At 41.3% G+C, this 27,508-nt stretch overlaps 3 protein-coding genes across 3 annotated transcripts; 1 reads left to right on the forward strand and 2 right to left on the reverse strand.

Moving 5' to 3' along the window:
- The first annotated feature begins 740 nt into the window (after positions 1 to 740).
- LOC306750216 (transmembrane 4 L6 family member 1-like) lies at positions 741 to 2,680 on the forward strand. The gene is made up of 5 exons (XM_079233611.1): positions 741 to 970; positions 1,112 to 1,177; positions 1,952 to 2,085; positions 2,168 to 2,354; positions 2,463 to 2,680. The coding sequence occupies exons 1-5, from the start codon at positions 794 to 796 to the stop codon at positions 2,469 to 2,471; spliced, it is 573 nt and encodes a 190-aa protein (XP_079089737.1). The 5' UTR covers positions 741 to 793; the 3' UTR covers positions 2,472 to 2,680.
- A 1,501-nt stretch (positions 2,681 to 4,181) lies between these two features.
- slc25a15b (solute carrier family 25 member 15b) lies at positions 4,182 to 7,236 on the reverse strand (the record flags this gene model as incomplete). The annotated part of the gene is made up of 6 exons (XM_079214308.1): positions 7,155 to 7,236; positions 6,444 to 6,702; positions 6,211 to 6,348; positions 5,924 to 6,099; positions 4,423 to 4,581; positions 4,182 to 4,303 (listed from the first exon to the last, which is right to left on the reverse strand). Exons 1-6 carry the CDS (start codon positions 7,207 to 7,209, stop codon positions 4,182 to 4,184), a joined length of 909 nt encoding a protein of 302 aa, XP_079070434.1. The 5' UTR covers positions 7,210 to 7,236.
- Positions 7,237 to 21,336: 14,100 nt separating this feature from the next.
- LOC306753973 (insulin receptor substrate 1-B) lies at positions 21,337 to 26,848 on the reverse strand (the record flags this gene model as incomplete). The annotated part of the gene is made up of 3 exons (XM_079237886.1): positions 21,337 to 21,341; positions 21,836 to 24,952; positions 26,500 to 26,848. The coding sequence occupies 3 exons, from the start codon at positions 26,846 to 26,848 to the stop codon at positions 21,337 to 21,339; spliced, it is 3,471 nt and encodes a 1,156-aa protein (XP_079094012.1).
- Positions 26,849 to 27,508: the final 660 nt, after the last annotated feature.

A 27,508-nucleotide genomic window follows, 5' to 3' on the forward strand; every position in this document is an offset into this window, starting at 1 on the left:
CAATATTTACAACCTTTATCACTGACGAGGATCACTGCCATGCCCGAGTGTTGCTTGGAGACGGCATGTTTTGGGAGGCATGGGCTCTTCTGCTCTTTTTATTTTATTTTTTTCTATGCAGTGAACAGCTCAGAGAAACTGAAAAATGTAGCCCGTCCAGTTTGTGTTAACTATCATACATTATGGTCATTTATCAATGTTTTGTAGTGGTTGTCAATGACGCATAGTTCTTGTTCTGCCAAGCATGCAGCTACTAGTCTAAAGTCCAACTATGCTTTGATCTTGGCGTCACAATGTCAATACATCGCCAGCATACTGTATACAAGAGGTGGAGTTGAAACATGCCTCACAGTAAATCTCTTCTCTCTCACAATCCACACCAAGACATTCTAGTAGCACTTTGCAGCAACATACAATAAACTGATTTTGGAGTTCTGGCGGCTAAACTCAACAAAAGTATGTATTAGTGAAGTGACCATCAATACTGTGTGTGACTCAGATCAACTGAATAAATTCACATCTCCACAGAACAAGCATTGTTACTCAGGAAATGAGTCACATTCATATTCTGCGGCCTATCCCAGGCTTTGTTTGTCCACGTTATCAGTTTGTCATTACACCTCCCACACCCTCACATCACTCTCTGTATTTGGCTTCTGCTCGCAGTGCAAATACGTTTCACTCTGTGGGTCAGTTTCAGGAGGAACATCTCTCTGAAAACAGGAAGGATCTCAGCTCAGCTCAAACTAACTGAACAAGTTGTATCACAGCAGTCAGTTTTCACTCTGACAACATGTGTACTGGAAAATGCTCCCGCTTCATTGCTGTGGCTCTGTATCCATTAGCAGTCATATCCATCATCTGCAACATTGTGTTATTCTTTCCTGCCGGAGACATCAAGTATGCCAAGGACGGACACATCACTGAGGAGGTGAAATACATGGGGGGACTCGTCGGAGGAGGTTTAATGGTGAGTAGTCTTTTACTGAAGGGTGTGACTCTCCACAACACGCGGCTTAAGATTCCTCTCTGAAATGTGTGCTGCCTCAGAAAAGCACTGGATTTTAAACTGGTGTGCAGTTAAATGCAATTTAGTTTTTTCCTGCCACAGGTGTTGCTCCCAGCACTTTACATCCACTTGACTGGAAAACAGGGGTGCTGTGGGAATCGCTGTGGGGTGAGTCGGTCCAAACTACTCATGAGATAGTGAAAGACGACGGATGGCTTAAATGTAAATGATTAACATTAAAGCTACATACTATATATGTAGGAATACACTTCTCCAGTTAATGATAATTTGAATTTAATTAACAATTAATAAACACATTCAAATACAGACTTCCTAAATGTAATTTAGTTACATTTAAGCTAAAGTGTTTAGAGGCCAGTTGCACTTTAATTTAATAAGTAGATAGACATCATACAGTTATGAATTATGAAACCATCACCTTGATCTGTAAATAATATTTTAAAGTGTCAAATGTATGCAGAGAGATTATTGAATTATTTCAATGATATAACATCACCACAACGTTTTTGAATAACATGACGATTAAAAATGTATTCCTGTTTGAGTTTTTCTTCACCTTGTCTGATGATAGGTGCAGTATGACAACCGCAGTGCAGTAAATAAAGTGTGACCCCGCTCTAGAAATAGGACATGTCAGTGAACCTAGTCCGACCAGACTAATGAGAAACATGTTGCAGCTGGTTTGGTTTAGACTGCAGGGGAAAACAGATGGACAGATAAAATGTGAAGAATGTGGGTTGAAACAAATGTTGAGCCTGTCCCTCCTTAAACCAATAAATACTCATTTATCAATAGTATGACAGAAATGTGAGGGGGGATGAGGAGGAGGGAAGCATGGGGAATAATTCAGGAAGCAAGGAATGTTGTGTTGAACTGCAACAGAAATGTTTCTGACCTTTTCTTATCATTTCACTTCTGCAGATGTTCTTATCAATTGCCTTCGCTGCAGTGGGGGTGGCTGGCGCCCTGTACAGCTTCATTGTGGCAGTACTCGGGTTGCAAAATGGGCCCCTCTGCAAAACAATTCTGGTTTGGTGGGCACCTTTCAAAGACAGGTGACACGCAGCAGAAACTTCTCGATGACATTTCATACGTTTCTAAAGTCCCGATCACTAACACGCCTCCTCCTTTGCACAGTGACTCGAGTTACCTGACCGACGACTCAAAGTGGATTACATGCACAGAGCCAAAAGACATTGTGCAGTTCAACATTGGGCTGTTTGCTACTCTGCTGGTCACAAGCAGTCTGCAGCTGATCCTCTGCACCGTTCAGATGATCAACGGGCTCTTTGGTTGCCTGTGTGGCGCCTGCGTCGAGAAGGGGGTGAGAAGAGTGACACCGAATAGATGGAAGTGTTTCTGGTGTTGTGGGGACTCAAATTCACTTAAAAAGAGTATCTTTCCTCACGTCTTTGGTGTGTTTTCCTTCCAGCCGCTGTGAGTTCCTGACAGCTGACTGGCGCCCCCTGCTGGAAGATTGAGAGAAGTGTTTCTGCTGCATTTACTTTGATGTTGTCGATTTTTATACTTTTTGTGTGCATGTCATTATGCTTAATTCTGCATTATAATAAAACACAGATCTGAAATGTTTGCAATGTATTAAGGTATGCCATGAAAATGGTTTTAGAAATAATTCACACTAATTATATGGTTTATTTGAAATAAATTGGTTTTAAATATAAGCAGCATCCAATTACGTGTTGCCTTACATTATATTTGGCGTTAAACATGAATATTATGCTTTTGCTTTGTCGCGCTTTTCAGTTAAAATAATGGACTCCAAGGAATAGCTAGTAAAATGAAATGCAGGCCAACGTTATTCTTCAATGGAACCTTTATTGTAGGTAGTATTGCTGCAATGAGTATCAGGATAGATATCTACACAAACATTGCAGCAGCGTCTCCAATTGTTAGCATTTTAAAATTCCTACATTTCTCAATTAACGTTTCTCACTCGCCAACCACTAAATACTAGAAAAACCCGCACGAGGAATGCAGTGTGCAAATGGCACGTTTGATGAGGCAGTTGATATTTTTCTCATTGTCTTGTACAGAACAATCCAGGTTACACCACAGAAAAAGGCAAAGTGTCGTAATTTAAAAAGGCAAGCACTGGGTCCCAAAAGAGTGGAACCTTAATCACAACAGGAGGGGGCAAAAACGTAAACACAAAAAACGTCAGTTTCTATTGAGGCTGATGAAACATGAAAGTCTTCAGTTAAGGCTGTTTAAAAAGTAAAGCTGCTCAATATGATAAGTAACCAAATGTTTCACTTTTTTTTGCTAACTAGAATTGTGACATTACAAACTGAGATGTGATCCAAGACTGAGACGCATACTCAGCTGTGAAGGATTCAATCATTGCAAACACAACACATTGTAGGCAACTTAAAGTAATCAGTAAATGCCACTTCACATTTCTAAATAAAACCTTTATGCAATGAGCTACAGTAATGATTTAAATGGAGAGTGTGTAGGATTTGGTGACATCCAGCGGTGTGGCTGCATATCACAATACCTCTTTGTGCATATCACAATACCTCCCTGTAGATACGAAGGGCTCATTCTAAGATAACCAAAACACAACGATTCTTATTTTCAGGTGACTATACACTGAGTATTATGACCCATTTCTGCAGATAGATCCCCCTTTAAGATTGTGCGCGTTAACAAACAACCTCATGGAGTGTTTTTCCTACCTACGTACCAGCTTACAAAGGAAGTAAAGAATGATTTGAAATGACTGGCAGAGAGAGATGGTTCTGTGCGGATTCGACATAGTTGAGGTAGACATCGCACAACTAACTGGAGTGTTAACAATCCCTCACAAAGAGGCTGGTTAAGGTTTTTCAATACTGTGCTGCACATATATTTTTCTCATATATGCGGTGTGTTGGCATAGCATCTTTGGGGAGTTAAAAAAAAAAACTAGATCTAAATCCCAAAAATAAAACAAAACAAGGATTTAAAAGATTTAAACACGAGAGGTGTTAGTTGAAAATAAATGGTGTGGCAGTTTTAATGTTATGTTAAACAAAAGCAGGAAATGGCAGAAACCAGGTCCCATACAAAATAATCTTCAACTGGAGTTTTGATGAGGTTATATGGCTACAATACTCTTCAGTACTCCTTAATTTGTGTTGTGCATATTTTAACTGTCAAAGTTCTTCATCATGATCTTGCGGCTGGCCTCATAACCCAGGAACAGCGCTCCGTTAGCGGGGAAGGTGCGGACCATGGTGGGGGTTAGACCAGAGTAGAGCGCTCTCACGCCTGAACAGAAGAAACGGCAGATTACATTCCCATTGATAACATAAAGCTGAAACCCAAACATCTCTGCTGCAATCATAAAACAAACAAAAAACAAAATGTTAAACACCCCTCCTACCTACCTTCAGTACGTGCAATGGTCATGAAGGTTTTGAAAAAGCCTGCCTGTTTGCCCGTCATTGACATGACTTGGATACGAGACTTGACGCAGTCAAAGGGATAGACGACCAGCCACAGACAAGCCCCCCCGAAGCCACCGCTGAACATGATTGGAGCCACACCTTCAACAGAAACAGTCACACAATGATACTGTCAATCAGATGTGTAGGGAGGTGAAAGCAAATATATGTGAATGAAGAGGACATTTTTTTAATATGGGAAATAAATCCAAAATCTTAATTGCTAAGACGTATTTCGAAGTTAAAGTCCAGCAACTGTAACATTAGTAACTAAATGTAGTAGAATAAATAAAAAATCCACAACACATTATATCACGAATCTGTGAGCACATTGGGCCTCATTCAGTAATATTTGTGTCAAATTGTTGTCACTAGAATCAGCGTATTGCCACGCACACATTTATCTATATACGTTTCTGTAAAGGAGAGAAGTATAGTCCCTAAATCAGATATTTCATAGCTGAATTAGGTCTGTACTGAATAGTTCAAAGCTTTGTTCATAATGTTGACATTCCAATTCTAAATCAACATTTCAATTATTTTTTTGCACGTTTATTCATTCGGTTAGTTCTGTATTTCTGCACAGGTGCAGGTCAAGATCAAGCGACACTAATATTATTAGTAGAATACTATTTGTAGAATTACATTTCAGTGGTGGCTGCGTTGTTTCCTACTTGATCCAAACATTTCCAATAGATACAGAGAGTTGTAAAGTCCAAAAGTCAAACATTTATTGAAAAGAAGATGGAACCTTTTCTAAAATTAAAACAAATATTCTGCTTCAAACCACATCAGTTAGCAATTAGTATTCCAAAACCAAAGTTTCCCCTAGTCTAAAAACGGTTTGCTCTCCTGCTTGCCGACACGTTCCTGTATTAACGGGGTGGTCTAGCAGCACCATAAATTACATTTATGCAACCACAATAGCTTCATTTTAAAACCTCAATAGAAGCTTCGACATATATAATATATTCTAATTAGAACAATCATTGATGAGGATGAAAGGGTGTCAATTAGTTATTCAATTTGGCCAACGCATTAGTAAACTAATGGTTTTAAACATTGTTGTCTATTTAATTAATGTGGTTTTAATATGAGACGCATTTAGTTAAAAGGTTTGTGTTTACATGAGGACAGCTGGCCAGACTTCTTCATTAGTGCGGACGCATGGTCTGAGGCAGATAAGATAAGAAATTAAGAACGTTCTCATGCACGATTGGATTGTGACTGTGTTATCAGTGATAACATTAGCTTATTAACTTTTTTTTAGCACTGCTTTTCCATAGACAACCTCATTTAGATCTAAATTTTAGATTTTTTTTAGATTTAAATAAATACCCAGAGAACAGGCATGACATGTATATATAGTCTTTGTTTGAGTTGAAGGGGGAAGGTGAAATATAGTTTGCTTTGTGATGATGGAGGTGGAACATTGCCCCAGTACCTATGTTGTCTTTTTCACACTTCAAGTAGTCTGAAAAGGTGGTGCGGCAGAGCTCATAGGCACCGAAGAAGCAGAAGTAACCAGGGACCTCTCTGGCTATGGTGGTGGTCAGGCCCTGGAAGAAGCCCTGTGGCCCCTCGTTCCTGATGATGGATTTCACCACCGACCACACTGTACTTCAGACAGAGAGGAGGCACGTATGGCTCAGTCAATGCACACACACTACAATAGTATTACTGACACATTAATATGTCAGGGGATCTTCAGGGGGAGACTGGGGAACTTACTTCTGTGTCTTAGCGATCTTGCCTGATAACTCCATTTCATACATGGCTTGCAGCCGGCACTTGACGAGCTCCGTGGGGCAAAGTACCAGCGAGGAGAATATGGACGCTACTGAGCCAGCACAGGCTTTCTGCACGTCACTGCCACGGAGGGAAGGAGAAACAGAAGACAGTTAGAGACCGTACATGTGTTTCCCAGGGGAACAAGGAGGACAGCCTGGTTCACTTCCCCCTACCTCAGCACAGCCTCGTTGTGCAGTCCAGCCGTGAAGCGGATGACCTGCTGGCAGAAGCCGTAGCTCATAAAGAGCACAGAGTTCTCTGCGATGTTGGCCATCAGTGCCGGCGTGGTGCCCTGGTAGAGACCACGCAGACCCACTTGTTTGTAGGTGGTTGAGAAGCAGTGGATGAAACCCCGGTATAGATTAGGAAAGGTCTGCATCTTGACCTTCGCTGTGTCTAGAGGCTGCCCACTAAAGACACATGCAGCTCCCCCTTGGAGAAGAAAAGACAGTGAGGTACCCGTCAACAACAGAAGTGATCCAACAAAAAACGAGTATGACTGTTTCACAAACTACAGGAAAATAAAAGTATTTAAAACTTTACAACTGTCATATACATAAATAAAAGGTACACACATTAAATTGTATCTCTGCATTTAACCCATTTGTAAGCATTTTGAGGAGCAGTGCATAACATATGTGCTGAGAAGAGAGAACAGCCTTGACAGCACAGTTGCCCTCCACTGAGTGGCATAAAGAGTCAAAGGGAACACACAGAGAAGCGAGTCGGAAAAACACACGAGTCATCAAAATCTCCTCCGACGTCAGACATGGCGAGTGAGCCGTTTGGTAATACAAATAAGAAGCAGAGGGGAGGAGATCATTTCATTGAGAGACTAAATATAGTTTGTTTGCTAATTTTGGGAGACAAAGCACGGTAGTTACCTATGGCTCCTGCAGAGAGGTCAATCACGGCCTGAACCGCCGGGTGTGGGGCCATGGTGCCTCAGAAGAAGTCTCTCTCTCTCTCTCTCTCTTTCAGCTACCTGGTAAAAAGCAAATAATCACACTTCAACTCTCTCACAACATACTGCTACATCTTATTCGAGCACTTAAATTACTATAAACACAGAACATAATCAGTCACTTGTTTCTCTACACACTCCACTGATACAGTGAATATGGGTGTGTTTCCACACTGGGCCCACAACAGCAACAGCAGCTGGGTTATAAAGTTCACTGCAATAAAACCTGTCCTCATTTATGGCAAAAGTAATTATTTACTGCGAGTTGAGAATGTGTATGGAAACAGCTAATATAGCAGGCATGAAAACGGGTCAGGGGTGAAAAAGGTGAGAAGGATATTACCCCTCTAGGTGGGTTCCGGGGGCATTCTCTCCCGTAAGAAAAATTTAAATATTCCATATTTTAAAGCATCAATCTGATGCATTTTGAGATGCTTTTTTTGCCAACCTGGGGAGAGCTGGAGAAACTTAACTTCAGCCATGAGTCAAAAATTATTATGGCCTCCTTACTAAGCATTATGCAAGCCATTTCATGCCAGCCTGTCACTGGGTCTAACATTTACAGTCAGACCTGCAAACTCATAAGGGGTGAAAAAGGTGACACCAGTGGGGCGGGGGGGGGGGGGGGGGGGGGGGGGGGGGGGGGGGGGGGGGGGGGGGGGGGGGGGGGGGGGGCAGTGACGGGCGAGTCAGTGCCGAACAGCGTCACTCGTCGAGAAGCTGACAAACTATGATCATTATGGGTTTTAATTCTTCTTTTGACAATACCCAAGTGTACATATACTGTATATTGAAGAGAATTTAATGATTTATATAGTTTAACTGAATAATCTGTTTATGAGATAAGCTTGCTTCATGCAAAAGAGTGTGTGTGTCTGGGCTGAGAAACCGCACAACTCCAACTTCCCACTCTGTGGTTTCGGTTCCACAGACCAATGGCACTTGACCTTTCCTGACCCAGTCAGACAGAGGCCGATGCTGCCTTATATGTACATGTTGCCCGAGTTGAACCCTATAAGCTTGCTTTTAGCCTTAACGGCCTTATACGTGGCACCTTATCTGGTTCCTGCCTGGGACAGAGCAACTCATCCTGGTGACATTTCAATGGCCAATGTACTTATGGACCACTCCCCCTTTAACGTATTTGTAAAATCTTTGGAGTCGGATAAGAAGGAAGTTAGATAGAAAGAGGATAAATACCCTTTGCTCTCGGAGTTCGAGGCTCACTCATCCTGAGGCATGCTGACCGATTGAAGGTAGACAGCAGGGGAGCGGAGTCCAAGGCCTTGTATTAGGTATGCATTTCATGTATGTGTGTAATTGCTAAATAAATAACCTTAACTGTAATATAACCTGTTCTGTCAATTCTTGAACACTCGAGGAATATCCTGGCGAGGAGGATTCCTTTTCAATACACACACACACACTACCGTTCAAAAGTTTGGGGTCGCCCAGACAAATGTTCAGTTTCTTCGCAATTTCTCTCATGGAATAGCCTTCATTTCTAAGAACAAGAACAGACTGGCGAGTTTCACATGAAAGTTCTCTTTTTCTGGCCATTTTGAGAGTATAATGGAACCCACATATGTGATGCTATGCATATGAAGGCCAGTTGTAAAGCGTTTCTCACCAGCATAACTGTTTTAAGTTGTGCTAACATAATTGCACAAGGGTTTTCTAATCATCCATTAGTCTTCTGTGCGATGAGCAAACACAATGTACCATTAGAACACTGGAGTGATAGTTGCTGGAAATGGGCCTCTATACACCTATGTAGATATTTCATTAACAACCAGATGTTTCCACCTAGAATAGTAATTTACCACATTAACAATGTATAGTGTATTACTGATTAATGTAATGTTATCTAAAAAACAGTGCTTTTCTTTGAAAAATAAGGACATTTCTAAGTGACCCCAAACTTTTGAACGGTAGTGTGTGTGTGTATTAGGGCTGGGCGATATATCGATATAAAAAATATATCGATATATTTTTAAATGTGATATGGAATTAGACCATATTGCATATATCGATATAGTTCAAATTTGCGCTGTGATCCTTGCTCCAGGCAAGCTGCTGACCCAGAGCTCTCTGCACTGCTCCCTGCGCCCCGCCCCTCCTCTTTCATCACAGAGGGGGGAGGGGCAGGAACAGGAACAGACACTCCGGCACTCTTCAACAAACATGGAGGAAGCAACAACGTCTGCGGAGCGTGCGAAGGAGGAATTGGTTAGCAAAAGAAAAAGCAGTGGCTCAGTAATTTGGAGATGGTTCGGATACAAAGTATCAGATGACCAACAGAATCACGTTATATGTAGGGAGTTCCATAAAGAAGTTACAGCCAGGGGTGGAAGCACTACAAATCTTTTTCACCACCTAAAACAGTGGCACAAACTGCAGTACGAAGAGTGTGTGAAACTGCGCGCTGCACAAGCCCCAGCCGCGAGCCATCCACAACCCGAAAAAGCTCCAGCCCCGAAACAAAGCTCACTGCAAGCTTCATTTTCCCGCAGTGTGCCTTATGAAAAGAAACGTGGCAAGTGGTGTACTATAACTAAAGCGGTGTCCTATCACATTGCTAAAGATATGGTCCCTGTTGCAACTGTGGAACAAGTCGGATTCAGAAAGCTACTGAAAACTATGGACCCGAGATATGAGCTTCCCAGTCGCAACTACTTTGCACGAGAAGCACTGCCACAAATGTATACCGAAGTCAGGCAGAGCCTTGCTGGCCGGCTCGCTAACGTGACCCATTTTGCACTGACCAGTGATATGTGGTCGAGCAGGACGTGTGAGCCTATAGATAGTCTGTTTTTTGTGCAACTGGTTGAGACTGTTCAGATAAGAAATTGAGTTAACAAAAAGGAAAAGGTAATCTCAAGCTGATGTTTAAATAATAAATATATTTATTTCAGAAAAAGATTGGCCTATTTTATTTTATAGGCTATTTTTATTTAAGATATTTTTTTATTTAAATGTGCACCTTACGGAGCTTTGATTTAAAAAATGGTACTCCTGTTGTTATACAGTGTTTATGTTTACATTTTAATGTTATTTGAACAGCTGAGCATTTATTCATGTACCAGATGAAGAAACCTGTTTATTATTTATTCATTTGATTTTGCAACTGTTCACTGAAATAGCCGGTTTCAATAAAACTACTTGTGACATGTAATATTTGGCTTTGACTTTGACTGAATATTTGCTCTCACTTTGCAGAATAAATATCAGGATATATATCGTATATCGATATTCAGCCTAAATATATCGGGATATGACTTTTGGTCCATATCGCCCAGCCCTAGTGTGTATATGTATTTTGTAGACTTAATACTTACAATATGCAATACTGCTATACTATACTGAATATTGTTTTGCTACTACTACATTTCACTTCATAATATTACACTTATATACCATAATATGTATAATGTACCAGCCTTTTTATTTGACCATATTATGTCATACTGTTATACCACTTTACTTTGAGGAGACGTCACTGTTAGTCTAGAACACAGAATAATGTTTCCACCAGTAAACCTGAACATGCACACCTCTCTCTGTGTGACAGTGATTATAACCGCATAACTATATATATTATAATTAACTAGAGGATACACTTTTTCCTACACATAGATCTTAAACCCTTAAATATAAACAGTAGCCCGGCCACCCTACGGAGGAAACTCATTTCGGTTTTTTTATTAAAATAAAAGTTGGATAAAATCTCCATTGTCCTCTCCTTATATGTAGTCAGGTGTCGGTAGGTAGAACCGCCAGTGCGAATTTCGCCGAAAGGTGAGGGATTTTCCTGTCTGATATAGGCACTCAAAGGTATATATATATATATATATATATATATATATATATATATATATATATATATATATATATATTATATATATTGAAGAGAATTTAATGATTTATATGTTGTACTGCCTTACTTTGACTAAAGTTTCATGTCCTGCTTGCACTAAAAGAATGTGTCTCGAAGCTGATGGGAAATCGTAACTGGTCGAGTTCTCAGTCGCTCTTGACCTTGGCTAAACAGACTAGAAAGAGGCCGCTGTGGCCTCATATGCCCTTGCTACCGCATATTAACACATAAAGCTTGTTTTTGGCCGTTATCGGTCTGGCACAGGGACGGTTGTCTGGCTCCTGTCGGGTGTGGGAGATTCCGCCTTTGTGCTCAGTGTGGCTCACCCTTGTGACCTTTAGATGTCTGAATTACAGACGGACTCAGCTCCCTTTTTCGCTACTAAGACTGAGACAAATATGAAAGTCAGATAAGGAGGTGTCTCACAGAAATGGCATAAATATCCATTGTTCTTAGAGAACGGGGCCCACTCTCATTCTGGGGGTGTGCTGACTGTGTGCAGACTGTGTGCAGAGCAGACCATCAGGGGAGCTGAGTCCAAGGCCTTGTATTAGGTATGCATTTCATGTATGTGTGTAATAATGGCTTAAATAAATAATCTTGATTGTAATATAACCTGTACTGTCAATTCTTGAACACCCGAGGAATTTCCTGGAGAGGAGATTCCAATCCCTTCAATATATATATATATATATATATATATATATATATATATATATATATATATATATATATATATAGTGTTAAAACGTCTTTAAAAAAAACAAATGCAGCGAGCATATGTCGCTGTAACACCCATTAACAACACGTTAAGGTCAGCGGACCCCGAATGAAAGTCACCGTTTTACTTTACGGCGAATATTCACTTTTTAAGAACAAACGCAAACGAGATAAAAGAGTGTTAATACTGTAATAAAGCACAAACCTTACAGGAACCAACGCGTCACCGCTGGTGAGGATACAGTTATAGTCCGTGCGTAACGTCACCATCTATCACGTTAAAACACGGTGACGTTAACCGAGCGAGCTGCTGACCACCGCGCACCGGGGAGCGCATGCTGACGCACGCGACCAGAACAAACGTCCACGGTTTATCTCGTCGTTATCTTGTTTGCCACATGTGCACCGCTGTGGTCAGTGGTCACTCAGAGGGGACAGTGAATGGGTCGGCCATCAGTGATGAAAGTGATGATGAGTAGAGAGGCGCGAGGGTGGTTCGTTCCCGAGGAGAAGAGCTCCCACTCCGCTCCGAACTCCAGTCCACCAAACCCTTCGCTTTACTCTCTGGTCACTCATCCTGTTTTGTATGTTGTGTACTAAACAGCTCTAATGATAATGCTATAAGACTCTTGAATTGAAATTATTGCACTAAACACTACAAATGTAGTAACATTTGCATTTTGTTCGGAATAATTCGGAAACCGATGCAGTAGATTTATTCCCTCTCTCCTAAAGCAATTGAGTGAAGATCTCTATTTAGGATCTCTGATATGTGAGCGTGATCGTTAAAGCTTCCGGTTCACATTTTCAAAATAAACCCTCCTCAGAAGGTGATACACCACCCCCTGCTGGTTATTTTTATTTTTGTTAAAACACCCATTCATTCCAGAGGTCTTTTAATCCCCCAACCAAGGACATTATGTTGTAATGGATATATCTCATGTGTGTTGGTTAGTTGCTTTTGCACGCTTTTCAATACAATGCTTTTCAACAATATGTTCTGCTTGCAGTTTCACACACATTCACAACTTCTGTCTTTCTCTTGTAAAGCCGTAACAATTACAATTATTCAGATTACAATTATTTGGATGGAGGCCTATTGGAAATTTCAATGAAACCAACAAACATTTGTATTGTTGACGCTCCAGTATGAGCCAGGAAGGTAAAGGAGGGCTCTTTTGTTGCAGCCTTTTCACACGTGCTTTTTTGTGCGCTCTATTAATTCCCACAAGAATGTTTAAATATGATTTCCCTTTTCTGACTCATTTTTGACATAAGGTTGGAAAAATATATCATTATTATAATATAATATACATTATTGTATTTGTGTTGTGTGTGTGTGTGTGTGTGTGTGTGTGTGTGTGTGTGTGTGTGTGTGTGTGTGTGTGTGTGTAAAAACAAAGGCACTAGGCTAGGGAGTAGAGTTGAGCTGTAGAAAAAACAATAATCATTAACTTACATGCTGTGGCATTATATACACATTGCTTTTGCCCATTTGGTCATTGCAATTAATTAATTGCAATGACCTAATGTCATAAGTTTACCCCTCATGTATTGTTCTCTTCAACAGTGAAGTTGCAAACGTATGGAAAAATATGCCCGTCAAACCACATAGATATTACAAACCACAAAGTCCCATTGTTGTTATTCACCTCTGAACTTAAATGCCGCCAAAATACCATCTGTTTAAACAAAGTAAACTGGATTAAATATGCTCCCTATGTCCACAGGCTTATCCTTAAAACTCAGACCAGCGATGGCTTAGCACAGTCTAGACCCACTTGGATACATGTTGCAACACCTCAGGCATGCAGTCAATAAAAAACACAATTTTCATATCACTTTGCCTTTTATATAAAAAAAAAATAACAACATTGACGTTGTCTACATCACAGACAAGAATCATCAATATTCTGTTTTAAACAATTTTGCCATGAACAGAATGAACCCCATGCCCATTCCTCCCCCGGAGCAAACTCCTCTATACACAGTATACTTTACATACCTATAGTTCCTGTTCAGTCGTTTTGCATTTTATCAAAGTAGTATCAATAGCTTTAAAATACATACAATGCTCTTTCCATTGTAATTATAATCGCTATCCTGATTGTACATACAGTATCATTTCCCACAGTTAGAGTCTGATTTTCAACATGTTGTCACAAATTATTCTGAAGAGACGACACAAGTCTCTGCATTTCATTAAACACTTGGCAGAATTGTGATGTTTTGTACATGAAAAGCGTTCCATACAACCGCCGTGTGCCATGAGAATGGATACGCTGCAGATAGCCTCACACTGTCAAAGTAGTTCAGAATACACAGTACATGAAATTATATAAACCCAAATCCACAGCTTTTATTCATGCGTTCCTCCTATTTTACGTCAGTAATGTCCTGAACTCTTCTCAGACTCTCCAAGGAGCTTTACTGCCAACTGTTACGTCTCTGGCCAAAATTGAGATTATGAGGTACAGTCAGAGAATCTCAGTAATCCCCAATAAGAAGAGTTACACTGAAGGAATAACAAAGAGATTATAAAAGGTCACTTTAACAAAAGAGTAACACAAGTTATAAAAGTGGAACTAGTCCATGTAGTTGTATTGATTTGTTATACAAGAGTTTGGCAATAAAGTCCTCAGTGTTGAACACAAAATGTTGGCAGTGGGCTGTGCTCAATCAACATACAGTTTTTACTTCATAGGATTAGAAAGAGTGACTGATAGGTGCCTGACGAATAGGTAAAAAAAAAAAAAATGAAACTTTGTATTAGTGTCACAGCCAGGTCTCAAGCATGAAGCTCAGAGATCACCAGACACATACAAACTTTGGCACCAGAAACACATCCTTTGCAAAGAAAATGCTGCCCAGGCGTTGAATTGAACACTGAAGAAATGTGTGGAAGACTTGTTTTTCCTGGAGCTGGTTTGAATTTCGATCTATAACTCAAACATAACTGATTAATGACCAGAAACCACTAATCACAGCCAGGCACTTGAGTGTCCTCTCAGATGTGAGTTGAGGGCCGGGTCAGAATAAACATCTCAACCTTTTTTACCTCCAGGATTAAAACACTCAAATTGTATTCCATATGTATCAGCTTGCAAGTACAGTTCAGTATTTACTATCTGCCACGGGGGCAACACTATTTTGGTTTGTGAAATAAAAAGTCAATCTAAATGTGGGAAAAGCTACTGGTCTCAAAAATACATCAAGAAAGACTTCTTCATTTGTACCCTGTATACACAGCCAGAGCCCTGCATGAACGAGTCGGTCAAGGCCATGTGTTTAGCACTGCAACACCATATCCATTATAGGCAATTTAGTTGCAGACCAACACGTCCTGATTCAATGTACCACGTACCACGAATGTCACAACATGGCCAAACTCTCCACCAGAGGCTTTGGATACAGTAACCAGCCATAAACTATAAGTCACTCTACCTTAAGAAAAACGGGAGTATTTTTTATTTTTTTAATCAGCTCTATGGCTGATTAAAAAAATACTCTACTCTCTGAAAATGAGCTTTACAGTAGACTTTTGAATAGTTGTCAGACTTTTTTTTTTTTTTGGCAATTTGTTTGACAGCAGCAGACTGTTATCAATGGAATAAAGGAGGAAGTAGGGAGGGTGAGCAGGAATGGCACTGTCTCATAGTTTCAACCAAGTCCAGTGTTTGAGTGTAGAGACAAAAGGAGAGGGAAGTAGCACGATTCACACCTTCTGGGAACTGAATCCACGTCCATATAATCCACATCCAAATAAGAGCAGCACACAAGTGTTAATACTCCTTCAGCCCCGCTCAGCAGTCAGACACCCGCACTGGCTGCTCTGAGGAGTTACAATCACCTCCTTCCATGATTGTTTTGGGGGTTCAAAATATACTGCGAGTGAATTAGAGAACAGCTCATTTTCTGCGTTATATTGAGTAAGAAGTGGATAACTTATTTATATACAGGACACTGGCAACTGCATTCATTTCTTCTTGGTGTAAAAACAGGTAAAGTCATTAAAAATATGATTTGACATCAAAATCTATACAATGCAGAATCCTCATGTACAAGATGCATTTCTAACATTTTCTCTCTGCAACCAATCGGCTGCACAGTGTCCACTGATGATCAGCGTCAGATGGAAGGTCCCGTTAGCTTTTACACTGAACAAGTGGCTGGTTGGTAGTGGACAGTTAAAAACTAAATATAAAGTAGGGCCTGAAGTGGATGCTTCCCAAGGTGTCAAACAGAGATGATCTTTTTTTTTCTTTCCTTTGTTTCTTTTTGGCCAAACCTCAGCGAGACGAAGCCAAACAAAAGAGCGATGGAGTGCTTACATTGTGGCTGAAGTGTTAGGCACTGCAAAAAAATTAAACTTTTTTTTTTCTTTCATGTTTCTGATAAACACAGTAAGGCAATTTGATTATGGCTGACTGATATCAATATAAGTGTCCGGTCTGTCTTCTGTTAAGTTCAACATATTCACAATTTAGACTCAGGAGAGAAACAACACTTTTTTTTCTTCCATTTTCACAACCCATTTTAAGATTACCTGTGTAAAAACAGCCACAATCAAAAATGAGGCACTTTATAAAAGAGTATATAATTATCTAGGCTATATAGTATTAATAATTATATGTATACTGTATATTTTATATACCATTGTAATGTGTCACTTTATATTAGAATTGTGTTAACTGTTGTGAAAATGAGGAAACAGACTACAGCATGTACTATAGTTTCTGTTATTCTACTTGTACACTGTAGTATAGTATAATATACAGTTATAATAAAGCTCAGTGGCCAAAAAAGTATTTACACTGACTTTTTTTACTTTTCTTGTGCTACAAAATGGTTAAAATGCAACAATTTGAGATCTTATTTGGTCTGCATCAACTCAAAGTGCTACATTATCTTATACGGTCCTTTATACGTTTATAAATGACCGTATAAGTATACGTATAAATTCGTGTGAAGTTTGAAAATTAAAGTTGAGAAAAAATAATATTGTTTATTATCGAGTTAAATGTATCCTACAATAAGTATATGTACGACTTCATAAATGGGCATTTTGAGCATCTTTTTCTCTTCTCAGCCTCATTCTTGGTGTATTTTTTCATAAAATTATAAAAAATACTCGGCTCCTCCCTCCCCCAATAATTTTCATACAGCCCCGAAGCTGTTTAAAAATGTTTTCTTTTCATAATTCAGCTTCCCTCCCAAACTAGTCTGTTACCAGGTCCCCTCCGCACATCTCAGTGAGGACATTTACATACATACAATCTAATTATTCTCCTTACTGCGCTTTTGAAGCCAATTTGATTAAGCTGTTTATATGCATAGCAGAAGAACATTATGTTAATTTGGCCACTTTTATGCAATGTTGCATACTGTGATTATTGAATAAATACATTGTCGTTTATCTATGCACCTGCTTTGATCCAATTAAATATATAGTTATAGTATATAGTATATAGTAAATATAGTATATGTTTTTCTGTTAAATGCAGTTAGATAAAGTGTTAGTCGCTTGTATTTTGAGATACAAACAATCTCTTTTTAATTTAGCACAGTGGAGAAATTCTATAAAAAGGGCAGAATACCCACTGAACTTTCCCTTCAATCCTTAAACTCCCTGCCATATAAATTAAATATCCAAAATACTACTGAAATACATTGACAAATAATACCAGCAGCATTTGAGGATGAGTCGCAGGACATGACAGGACATGATTAGTTTCTTCATAATCAAAGTTGGGGCTGTATAAACATGTATCCTATGTGGGTGCACATCAGAAGCTTTAGAGATAAAACTTCTGTGTAGGAAAACACTGAAATACATTATGACAAATTTGAAAGGATAAAAAAGAAGAAGCCATTGTTCTCATCCCTCAACCGCAACCTAAAGCTCAGCTCCGAGTACAACAGTGTGATGTCGACTGCGGTGTGAAAATTAAATTGTAATCCTATGATATCCGATGTAATACACATTTTGTGTTTCATAAAGATTACATAATATGTGTGGGATTTTTACACAGCCAATTTCTTCTTGTGTGAATAACTGAAATGAATGAAAAACATAATCATTGTATCTAAATTTCATTTGTATATCATAATTTCGTTGTCAAATAACATCGACTTAATTATACCTTTTAAATCGAGCAGTAGCACAAGAAAAGTGGTAAAGAAGTACCGGCATAAAGGCTTTTTTGGGCAACTGTAGGTAATAAATTAAAAATGTTAACAGTGAAACCTCTGGCAATCTGTATTTCCTTCCTTTTTCAGTCAAAATGACACCTGATGATCATTTAACTTAATACACTTCAACAAAGGATGATATATAAAAACATGAACCTCAAGTTTGGCACTGAATAAATAAACACTCCAGAGTGCAGCTGAGATTGATTTACAATAGTTTAAAAGATTGGCTCATGCACCAATCACAGTGTGTTTTAAATTAAGATGCACAGATCGGCCACCTGAGAAGTCACCCACAATCACATATCAAATTGTCATCCTTTATCTGTATTAAGCTAAAAGGTGATCAAATGTCATTTTTGTTCAAATCAACTTTTTCCCTAACCCTGTGTGTGTGTGTGTGTGTGTGTGTGTGTGTGTGTGTGTGTGTGTGTGTGTGTGTGTCTGTGTGTGTGTGTGTGTGTGTGTGTGTGTGTGTGTGTGTGTGTGTGTGTGTGTGTGTGTTTGGCACACATTTGGTTGACAGAAAACAGCCGACAGGATGGGGATGAGTTTTCAAGGTTTTCAGTGTTCAGACTCCCCTCACACACTGTTGGAGATCAACAATCTGAAAGAAAAGAATCAAAAGCAGGACAGAATTCAAACACACATTTTCAAAAACAAAGCTTTTTTTGACTTGTTACAATAATTTGTGTTATCTATTATTATAGTTTGCATATTAATCCACAGTAAATCTAATTTAAATCCCCCCACACAAAATGTTACCGTATAGGTGAAGCAGTTTATATTATATATTCTCCAAATCTTATTGCGTTTAAGCTCCTGCTTGCTGCTTGGGTAAATATCACAGGACTGATTGGAGTTTCATGCACACTGTTGTGCATGAAATTATTATGTGCGTTGCATCTTTTCGTTGGACTTATTAGTTTCAGGGATTTTTAACAGATTTTGAATTGTTCTTTTGAATGAGCCACTGAAACAATCACTGCTCTAGTTCTGATCTTGACGGCAGAATAAAGTCAGTAGCAAGCAAATATCTGGGTTATGATTATCTGCAAAGAATTGTTTTCTCTTGAGGTCTAAAAATGAGAAGAATTATCACTTTATTAAAGAATTATCACTTTATTAAAGGATAATCATAGTTCAGACACAAGTGTATATAAATCCACCTGTAGTTTGAGTCAGTCTAACAGCTTGCTCCATCCACTCTGAGTCAAATGATTGTCTGCGACCTTTAACACGCTGCGCTCACTTTGCTGTTAAAAAGGTTGACTGCAGGGTGGAAATGTTCTGAACTGCGTTTCCCTGCGATTGTATTCCTTAGTTTTTTAAGCAGATATCCATTATTACAATTCTATACTGTTTGAAGGAGTGAAACGATGCACACAGTCTGGTTCATTTTCCTGCATGAAGCTCATGAATGTGAGAACATGTATAGTCGTGTTCACTGATAACCCGCTGGTAATTAACTATTTACAACCCTCAGACAAACTGGAAGATTTAAGTTACATCGTTGTCTTTGCAACTGCACCAGCAGAGCCGAGAAGTCTTCTACCGCGTTCACATGAGCACTTTGCTTGTAAAGCAGATGTGACAATACAGCAATAAAAACACGGGGCACAATTAAATATCTTAATTTTTAAATAAACATTTAGTTTGATCATCTAATTAAAATGTAATTAAAACAGGTGGAGTAATGTAATATTAGAAACATTATTAGAGTGTTGCTTTGAGAAGCCTGTTTGTTTGAGGTTTTACATGCTGCAGTATAGCCACCGTCCTCCCTGTATCCAGGCTTCAGATATTGAGCTGCATTATTAGAATATGGCTGCAGTCATAGAAAGCACTGTTTGTGATTTATAAGACAGGAGGCACGATCAATCACGAATCACAGTGTGGAAAATTACATGAAAGAGTCATTTACAGAATATTAACAGAACCTTCTTTTGCTTGCTGTGCATGTTTAATGCATACATACGGTAAACATGTATATCCCCAGTTCAAATAATGAGGCAATTATTATGAATATACATGTACAAGCAGAGATGGAATAGCATTAGATAAATCAATCATGCAAATGTTGGAGCTGCTCCGAATAAATAAATAAGCTACACAACTTGTTTGTTCCATTTAGTCCCCTAACGAATACTTATGTTCATGTGAATATACATTTTAAACATAATTTAATTTCTTGGTATGTAAAAGCAATATATATCTTAAGTAATTCAGCGTTCATCCATCAAAAATGTACTTTAAATAATTGTGATGTGTGAAATGTGAGGGAAACCTCAGAGCTGCCATGTGAAATCCTGCAGCCGATAGCACACCCACACACAAACATAAACACCTGGCCCGAGTTCACTCCTCTCTACCTCCATTTACGTGAAATGGCTCATTACCAGCAGACAAATCAATTGGCTTTGCTCTTGTGAACACCCACTCGTGATAATAAGAGACTCTACAGACAACCCACAGCCTGGAAACCCAGCGCTGCACTCCAGCTTAAAGCAAAGGTACACATCAGGAGAGGATGAAATGGGAAGAAGTGACTAAGACCCAGACATTAGTTTTGTCTGTGGATTATAGGCACATCACATAACAAGCTTACATCCAGCGAGACAACCAGGAATTATGTCCTTTTTCCTTTCACCTGTTTTGAATAATTTCTTTCCCATTTCCTAGTTTTTGTTTTTGTTTGTATTATTGACAGTTAGGGCTGCAATTACTAATTACTTTCATTATTGATCCACTGATTATTTTATGAATTAATTGTTGGCAGAAAATTGTGAAAATGCGTCTATAACCCAGAGAAATGCTGCATAGAGGACTAGGAAAAGCAGCATGAAAATCTAGATTAGTTATTTCTTTATTCATTAATAAGACACAATTTCTGTTGATTGACAAATCAATTAATCAACTAATAGTTGGTCAGCTGTTATGACACTGCATCTTGAATTAAAAAATGCATACTTTTGATTTAAAATAGTCCGTCATCAACTTGTTCTGCAATTAATAAATAGAAATGCAAAAACAATTAGGGCAACTCACAATGATTTTCATTATTGAAAAAAATATTGAAAAATGCCTTTTATAATTTACCAGAGCATAAGATGAATCTTTAAATGCATCCATCCAATTACGGGAAGATCATATTGTTAATCATATACTGTATATATATGAAAAAGAAAAGCAGCGCATCGTCACATATAAGAAGCCTAAACTAGAGAGGAGTGCATTTTCCATCGGTCATAGATCTATTGGGGATTTGAAAATGTGCTAGTTCCAGACAAAGTAAAGATGCAAACAATGTTTGTTATCCTAAAACAGTCAAACAATCAAGAGTTAATCAAGCGCATCCTACTGAGAGAAGAGGAGGAATATAAGACACCCACGGACAAATGGGGGTTTTCTTGCTATTACAATCTTTACATTTTAAATCTGAGAAACCACTTCAGAAACGATTCATTCATAGTTTTTAAATATTTTCCATTTTAATTTAATATTTGATTATTTTGTTTTGCATAGACTTCTTGCCCCCTCCCTTGTTTGCTGTAGTAACGAGTGTTGTTAGGTTACCGATTACCTGATTGTCTTCAAACAGAACACATGAAGGTCCAATACAGACACTGTAACCTTATACAAGCAATCTCAAACTGAAATATCATAAAAGATGACATCTAAGAATATATAGAGCCTCAGCTGTAGAATATCTGAGCATTTTATGAACCCAAAATCTCATGTTATATCAAATTTTAGTTTAGTTAAATAGATATTTTAATATGAGAAGGGTTTGCAGTCCAAGTTGCACTTACCTTGACCATCCTTTCTACTGCTCTGGTGAGCTCTCCGTTCTTCTGACTTGTAGAAATCAATACTGGCGTACGTGTTGAGGCCAGCGCTACCACTGCTGCCCACGACGCTTCCTCCGATGTTGTAGGCAGCAGAGGTGCGCTCCACTCCGGCTTGAGGACTCTCCTTAACGGCCAGGTCAAGGTCAATATAGTTAAGGCCTTGTCCAGCAGGTGAGGTGGAGGCTTGCGGTGGTGATGCAGATAAACTAGCCACCTGCCTGTTCTCCCACAGTGAACCATCCAAACCATGCCGATGGCTCGCCGCCTGGCTGCCTTCCGGGAAGATGGAGGTAGAAGAGGGTGGGTGGCGCGGGTGGGAGGGAGGTGAGTTAAATGTCTCTGAACGGTGGCTCTGCCGTCCCTGCAAGTCACCTCGGGCCAATCTGCAACTCTGCTCAGGAGACTGGTAGGACTTGACTGGAGAGAAACCCAAGCCGGTCTCCTGCTCCAGAGATGAGGGTTGACCAGCGTGGATGGCAGGTCTTGCTGAAACGCTGGGATCTGAACCTTTGTTGTCCATGAATGGAGTAGGGGCGTCTGTTGGCATTGCCGACATCTTTACTTTTGCTCTGTACCCGGCATTGCCCTCCGCTGCCGGAGGTTTGGGCGTGCTGTGTTCATGCCGGACCTTGGGGGAAACAGCTAGTGGGCCCTGTGGGGTGCTGAATGTGGATCTAACAGGAGTCAGGGGCATCGAGGTCTTCCCTAAATCCATGGTGACATATTCGGCGGAGGTGGACAACGGAGCAGAGAAGCTGCGAGGAAGGTTAGCGGGGTTATCGTGGCAGAGGAGCGGTTGGTTGAAAGGCCGGAGGGTTCCATGGATCACAGGTCGTTCAGACCCCGAACGTCGTCCTCTGGCATACTTATTGTCCTCCTGGAACACAATACTGACATACTCACCGACATTTTGTGACACTGATGGCAGCAGATTCTCCTTCACCCTGGGAAGGGTATTTGCTTTAATAATGTCTGAAGACATGCTGAGGGGACGACCCCTTCTTTGTTGCTTTGGGCTCTTACTAGTTGATCCACGTTTTTGATGATGGCGCCCATCTTTTGAGCATGTTCCCGCTAACTTGTACTCTGCTCCAGTCCTTACTAAACTCAACCCTCTCCCTGCCGATATGGTCTTGTCTTCCAGGCTCTCGCTGCTGGCTGAGCTGGAGGAGAAGGAAGAAGAAGACATGGAGAGTTGACAGCCTCCTGCAGAGCCTGCTGCAGTTTTATTTCTCTTGCTGTATCCCACTCCCCCTCCCCTTCCAGCACTGTCATGCCCACTGCTGTCCTTTTTCCCCTCCCCTTTGTTTAAGTCCTCCTCAAAGCGAGTATAGAGAGTGTGTTGATAAGCTCTTGGCAGGGAGAAGTAGGAATTGAACATTTTTGGTTGCAGTTGGTGCTGTTCGGGGTGGGAAGGCGGAGTGCTGCAGGCAGAGCGGCTGCAGTCAGGTGAGATGTTCATGTAGTCACTGGCTGTCCGGCTCTCCATGCTGGTCCTGCTATCCCACATGCCAAGTCCGGGCAGGTCAGTGGCACTGCTGCTGTTGGGAGACATGACCATGTAGCCCTCTGTGCTGGGCTGACGGATGTGCTGAGGGGGCGACACACTGTTGTTGGGGGTCATGGCCATATAATCGTCATCTGCCCCAGGTTTAGCTCTGGAGAGAGAGAGTGAAGCAGGAGGAGAAGTGACTCCAGGCAACATTGACATATAACCAGTATCCACGGCCGCTCCACCTTCCACTTCTCGCCTGCTTTTGTCAGGCCTCTTGCCTCTTTTCTTCCCTCCTGCATCAAGCTGCCCGCCCCCAGCTGCCAAACCCCCTGAGCCAGCCCTCTCCCGATTAGCACTCTGCGACATGATGGCATATTCTTCCTCGTCTTCATCATCTTCATCTTTTCTATGTGGGATCAGTCGTTCATGGGCTGCCAAAGGCAGAGAAGCTCTTTTACTTAATAGTCTGCGTTCTGCCTCAGATTCCCTGCTGGATGAGCGGCGCAAAATCCGCCTGCCTTTTGAGCGATGATGGGAACCGAGGAGGCCCTCTCGCTGCCCCATCACTATATAGCTGGAGGAGCCTTCTCCGTGCACGTGATGTCCGGACAGACTGGGTACGAGCAGAGAGTGTTCCCCAGGACTGGAGCCATATTCATCTGAGGAACCGTAGTCGCTCGGTGACCCTGAAACAGAAACTCTCTGAGAAACGCGAGGGTAGGAGCAGATCGTCATGCCTCCCACTGCTGCCCCCACTAGGCCGCACTCTGAGCCATGGCCAGAGCTGGAGGACAGACTTGGAGCAGGAGAGGGAGCAGGATTAGGCGTGTACCGTGCAAGGCTGAGGGTAATCTTAGCCGGAGTTGGGGCCCTGGTGGGCTTGGTCCTCAGTGTCGGCGTAGTTGAGCAGGACCCGTTAAGACTTGGGCTGGAGCTGGCCCACGTCCCTTTGGCACTGGCTCCGCCTTCCTCCGACCGAGCCCCGATGCTGGCAGTCCGTGCCCGCGGGAATCCGTGGCGCGATGTTGGTGACGTGCTCGTGCTGCTGCCTCCCGTTCCGGGGGTCTCTGTACGGGCTCGTCTGGAGAAGCCCACCTGGCTCGGCGGCAGATTCGGATGATGTCGACGGCTCGGGACACTGATGGGGTTCGAAGCGGTACCGCCCCCGCACGACGTCCCCACAGACTGAGATTTACTGCGCTGACGGAACTCCTCACTCAGGGCCTTCATGGCCTCAAGCAGGGTCTCGTGCATGTTCTGAGCTACCACAGAGTCATCCACCTGCATCCAGAACTCTCCAGGGCCGGTAATCGCTGAGCGGCCCACCTCAATGAAGAAAAAATTCTCTGAATGGCCACACCTGCGGACATTCATCAGCTGCAACACCACAGATGCCACGTCAGAGTTAAGTTTGACAAAGTTGACTGTCTTGTCAGTGAGGCACAGCCGGTAGATGCCCACTAAGTTCCTGGCATGCCCCAGACCTTTAGGCCAAACCTTGACCTGCCACACCTCCTTGACGGTTGGAACAGGAGACGGAGAGCTACACTCTCCACTACTGCCATAGTCTTCAGGAGTTTTACCTAGGAAAACAATGAAGAATAAATAAATATACAATTTCGGAGTTTAATGACTAAACATATCATGCATACATACATTAGGAAACACCCTTAATTGACATTAAAAAAATGACCTGTTTAAATATTGATCAAAGCCAAAATGGCAAATCAGTGAAGGTGACACTAATAAGGAATATCTATCATTGTTAAACTGCTACTTGCATGATTCTCTATGTGTCCCAGCGTCTGCCAAGCAACAGTGCTGCAGCTAGTTCATCACCATCACTTTTATGCTACAGCTCTATAATTAATTAAGTCTTAGGGGATAGAGAATACATCTACCGAAAGCAGAATTCCTGATTGTGAATTAATGCATAATATTTCAGTTTAATGCCGATTTACGAGACAAATTACAGCATTGTAGTTTTGTCTTTTTTCCTTCTTGCCACACAGTATATATATATATATATATATATATATATATATATATATATATATATATATATATATATATATATTTATATATTTATTAGAGATGATCCCAACTGGAATCGCTGTGAACATGATATATTAATGTGTTTCAATCTCCATTTGGGCGTCCCTGTGCACATTATGGACAGGTATACAGTCAAATAAATTAGGACCAGTGTTTTATGGTGGCTGTCCCTGAGACATAATCTCAACAAAATGGGGGTCTGTACTCGGTGTATCTATTCAGGGTTCCACAACATGAGAAAATTAAAGCTGGGCAAGCCCATCAGTCTCAGCGAACTGAAATGCAAAAAGATAACAGGCAGGGTGGGTGGCGTTGAGCTCCATCATATACGGATAACAACGTAAACACGAGGATAACCAACAGAAACACATTTTCCAGTGAGAGCGCGCTGACGATGCCATCTCCTCCCTAGCAGCAGCACCGTGTAACACAAATGTAGGTTAGGCGAGCGGCAGTCAGAGCTGTGCAGAAAAACAACAACACAGGCTCCAGCGGAGTGCACCACGATAGGCTACTACTATATGATGCATCCCTTGGATGGTTGCTATATGCCCACTGCGCCATGCAAAAATACCCCGTCGAATGAAACGGGCTGCATTTCAGACAGAAAAAAAGACTATAGCGTCTAAATAGTATCACATATAGATGTCATTTAAAGCATCGCATTGCATTTTGCTGAGAGAAAATGATCCGCAGCTTCATTTTTGCAGACGGAAAATGATCCGCAGCTTCTAGGTGTATTAAAGCAACGCTTATTGAGAGTGTGCAGCACAAACACAGCACATGCCGCCCATGGCGTGTTGGTCGACCCGGTTCAGACGGATCCACCTGCCTCTCAGTGAAAAAAACGCCACCGTCCAGATTGCTCAACTTGGACTGATTTTATTCCAAATGAAATGGCTAAACTAGAGCTGCAGCGAACACATACACACAATTCTGAGCCAGTGATGTTCAATAAACACCCGGGAATGGTCGGAGCCAAAATGTGCATGGAGAACAAACAGCCTAAACCATGTAGGATGGGCCCGATGCAGAGACAGGCAGTAGAAATCACATCACACTTTGCATATCTTACAGTTGTCCTGGAGGTCCAGCATTGCTTGGTACCACTCGTCTTGGACCTCCTCGCTGTCTGCAGCGATGGCAAAGCTCTCGCTGCGGGTATAAAGGACTATCATGTGCTTGTTCTTGGAATCTGCCCGCTTGTTGATGTTGAAGCAAGTCTCCAGGCTCAGGACTTTTTTGGGCACAGGTGATTTACTGCGGAATTTCTTCTCGTTCTCGTAATACTCAAGTCGAGCAGGTCCATGCTCCGAGGCCGCCCTCAACACGAAGAAGCGCCGGTGCATTGATTTATGCTTGCGGAGATAGCCGCTCTTCTGCACATCTTCATAGTTCTGCGGCTCGGCTGCTTGGTTCTCCATGGCCGAGACAGGGTGGTACAAATAGATCAGAAGCCAAATATCTCAGGGGGAAAACCCGAAGTCCATGTGTTCACCTCGTTAATCCATTGCGACTACGTCCCTCGTCCTCCCCGTGTCCACATTTGAGTGTCCAGCATGTGTGGAAAGGCTCAGGATGGGGAAAACAGCCAGACCATGTTTTGGGTCTGGTCTCATACTGTGAATCCAGCAGCTGCAGGAGGCTCCGCGCACCAAGCGTGCACAGCGTCCACCGCTGCTCGTCCTGCAGCCCAACCCAGTCCTGCCCGATCGAGTCCAACCACGGTGCAGTTCGTCTCCTCCACCTGTCTGAGGATGCCCACATTCAGTCTATACCCATCACCGTAAAGCTAGGGGGGCTTAAAACAGAACTTCCGATGAAGATTTTCAAAAAAAAACCACTCCCAAACTGAATAAGGCCTAACCATCTGTTTAACCATTCCTGTATTTTTTTTTTTGTATATCACTTATCCTCTGGTCAGGGACAAGGTTCAAAATGACGAGTAGGATACCACAACAAAGGCGCAGTCATAATTTCCCCCCAGCAGCTCCCTCAGTGCTACAGTATTTGTGTGAGTCCCAGGCTTATCCAGTGTCTCCCAAAGTGGGACATGAAAGAAAAGACTTAACTACCCCAGCTAG

The sequence above is a fragment of the Taurulus bubalis genome (assembly GCF_910589615.1).
Source record: "Taurulus bubalis genome assembly, chromosome: 2".
Classification (NCBI taxonomy): Eukaryota; Metazoa; Chordata; class Actinopteri; order Perciformes; family Cottidae; genus Taurulus; species Taurulus bubalis.

What these genes read in the sequence shown, in the direction of transcription:
- LOC306750216 (XM_079233611.1), top strand. Translation starts at nt 794, where the DNA reads ATGTGTACTGGAAAATGCTCCCGCTTCATTGCTGTGGCTCTGTATCCA. An exon ending in TCGTCGGAGGAGGTTTAATG is followed by an intron (nt 971 to 1,111) that starts GTGAGTAGTCTT and finishes TTCCTGCCACAG; the next exon opens with GTGTTGCTCCCAGCACTTTA. An exon ending in GCTGTGGGAATCGCTGTGGG is followed by an intron (nt 1,178 to 1,951) that starts GTGAGTCGGTCC and finishes TCACTTCTGCAG; the next exon opens with ATGTTCTTATCAATTGCCTT.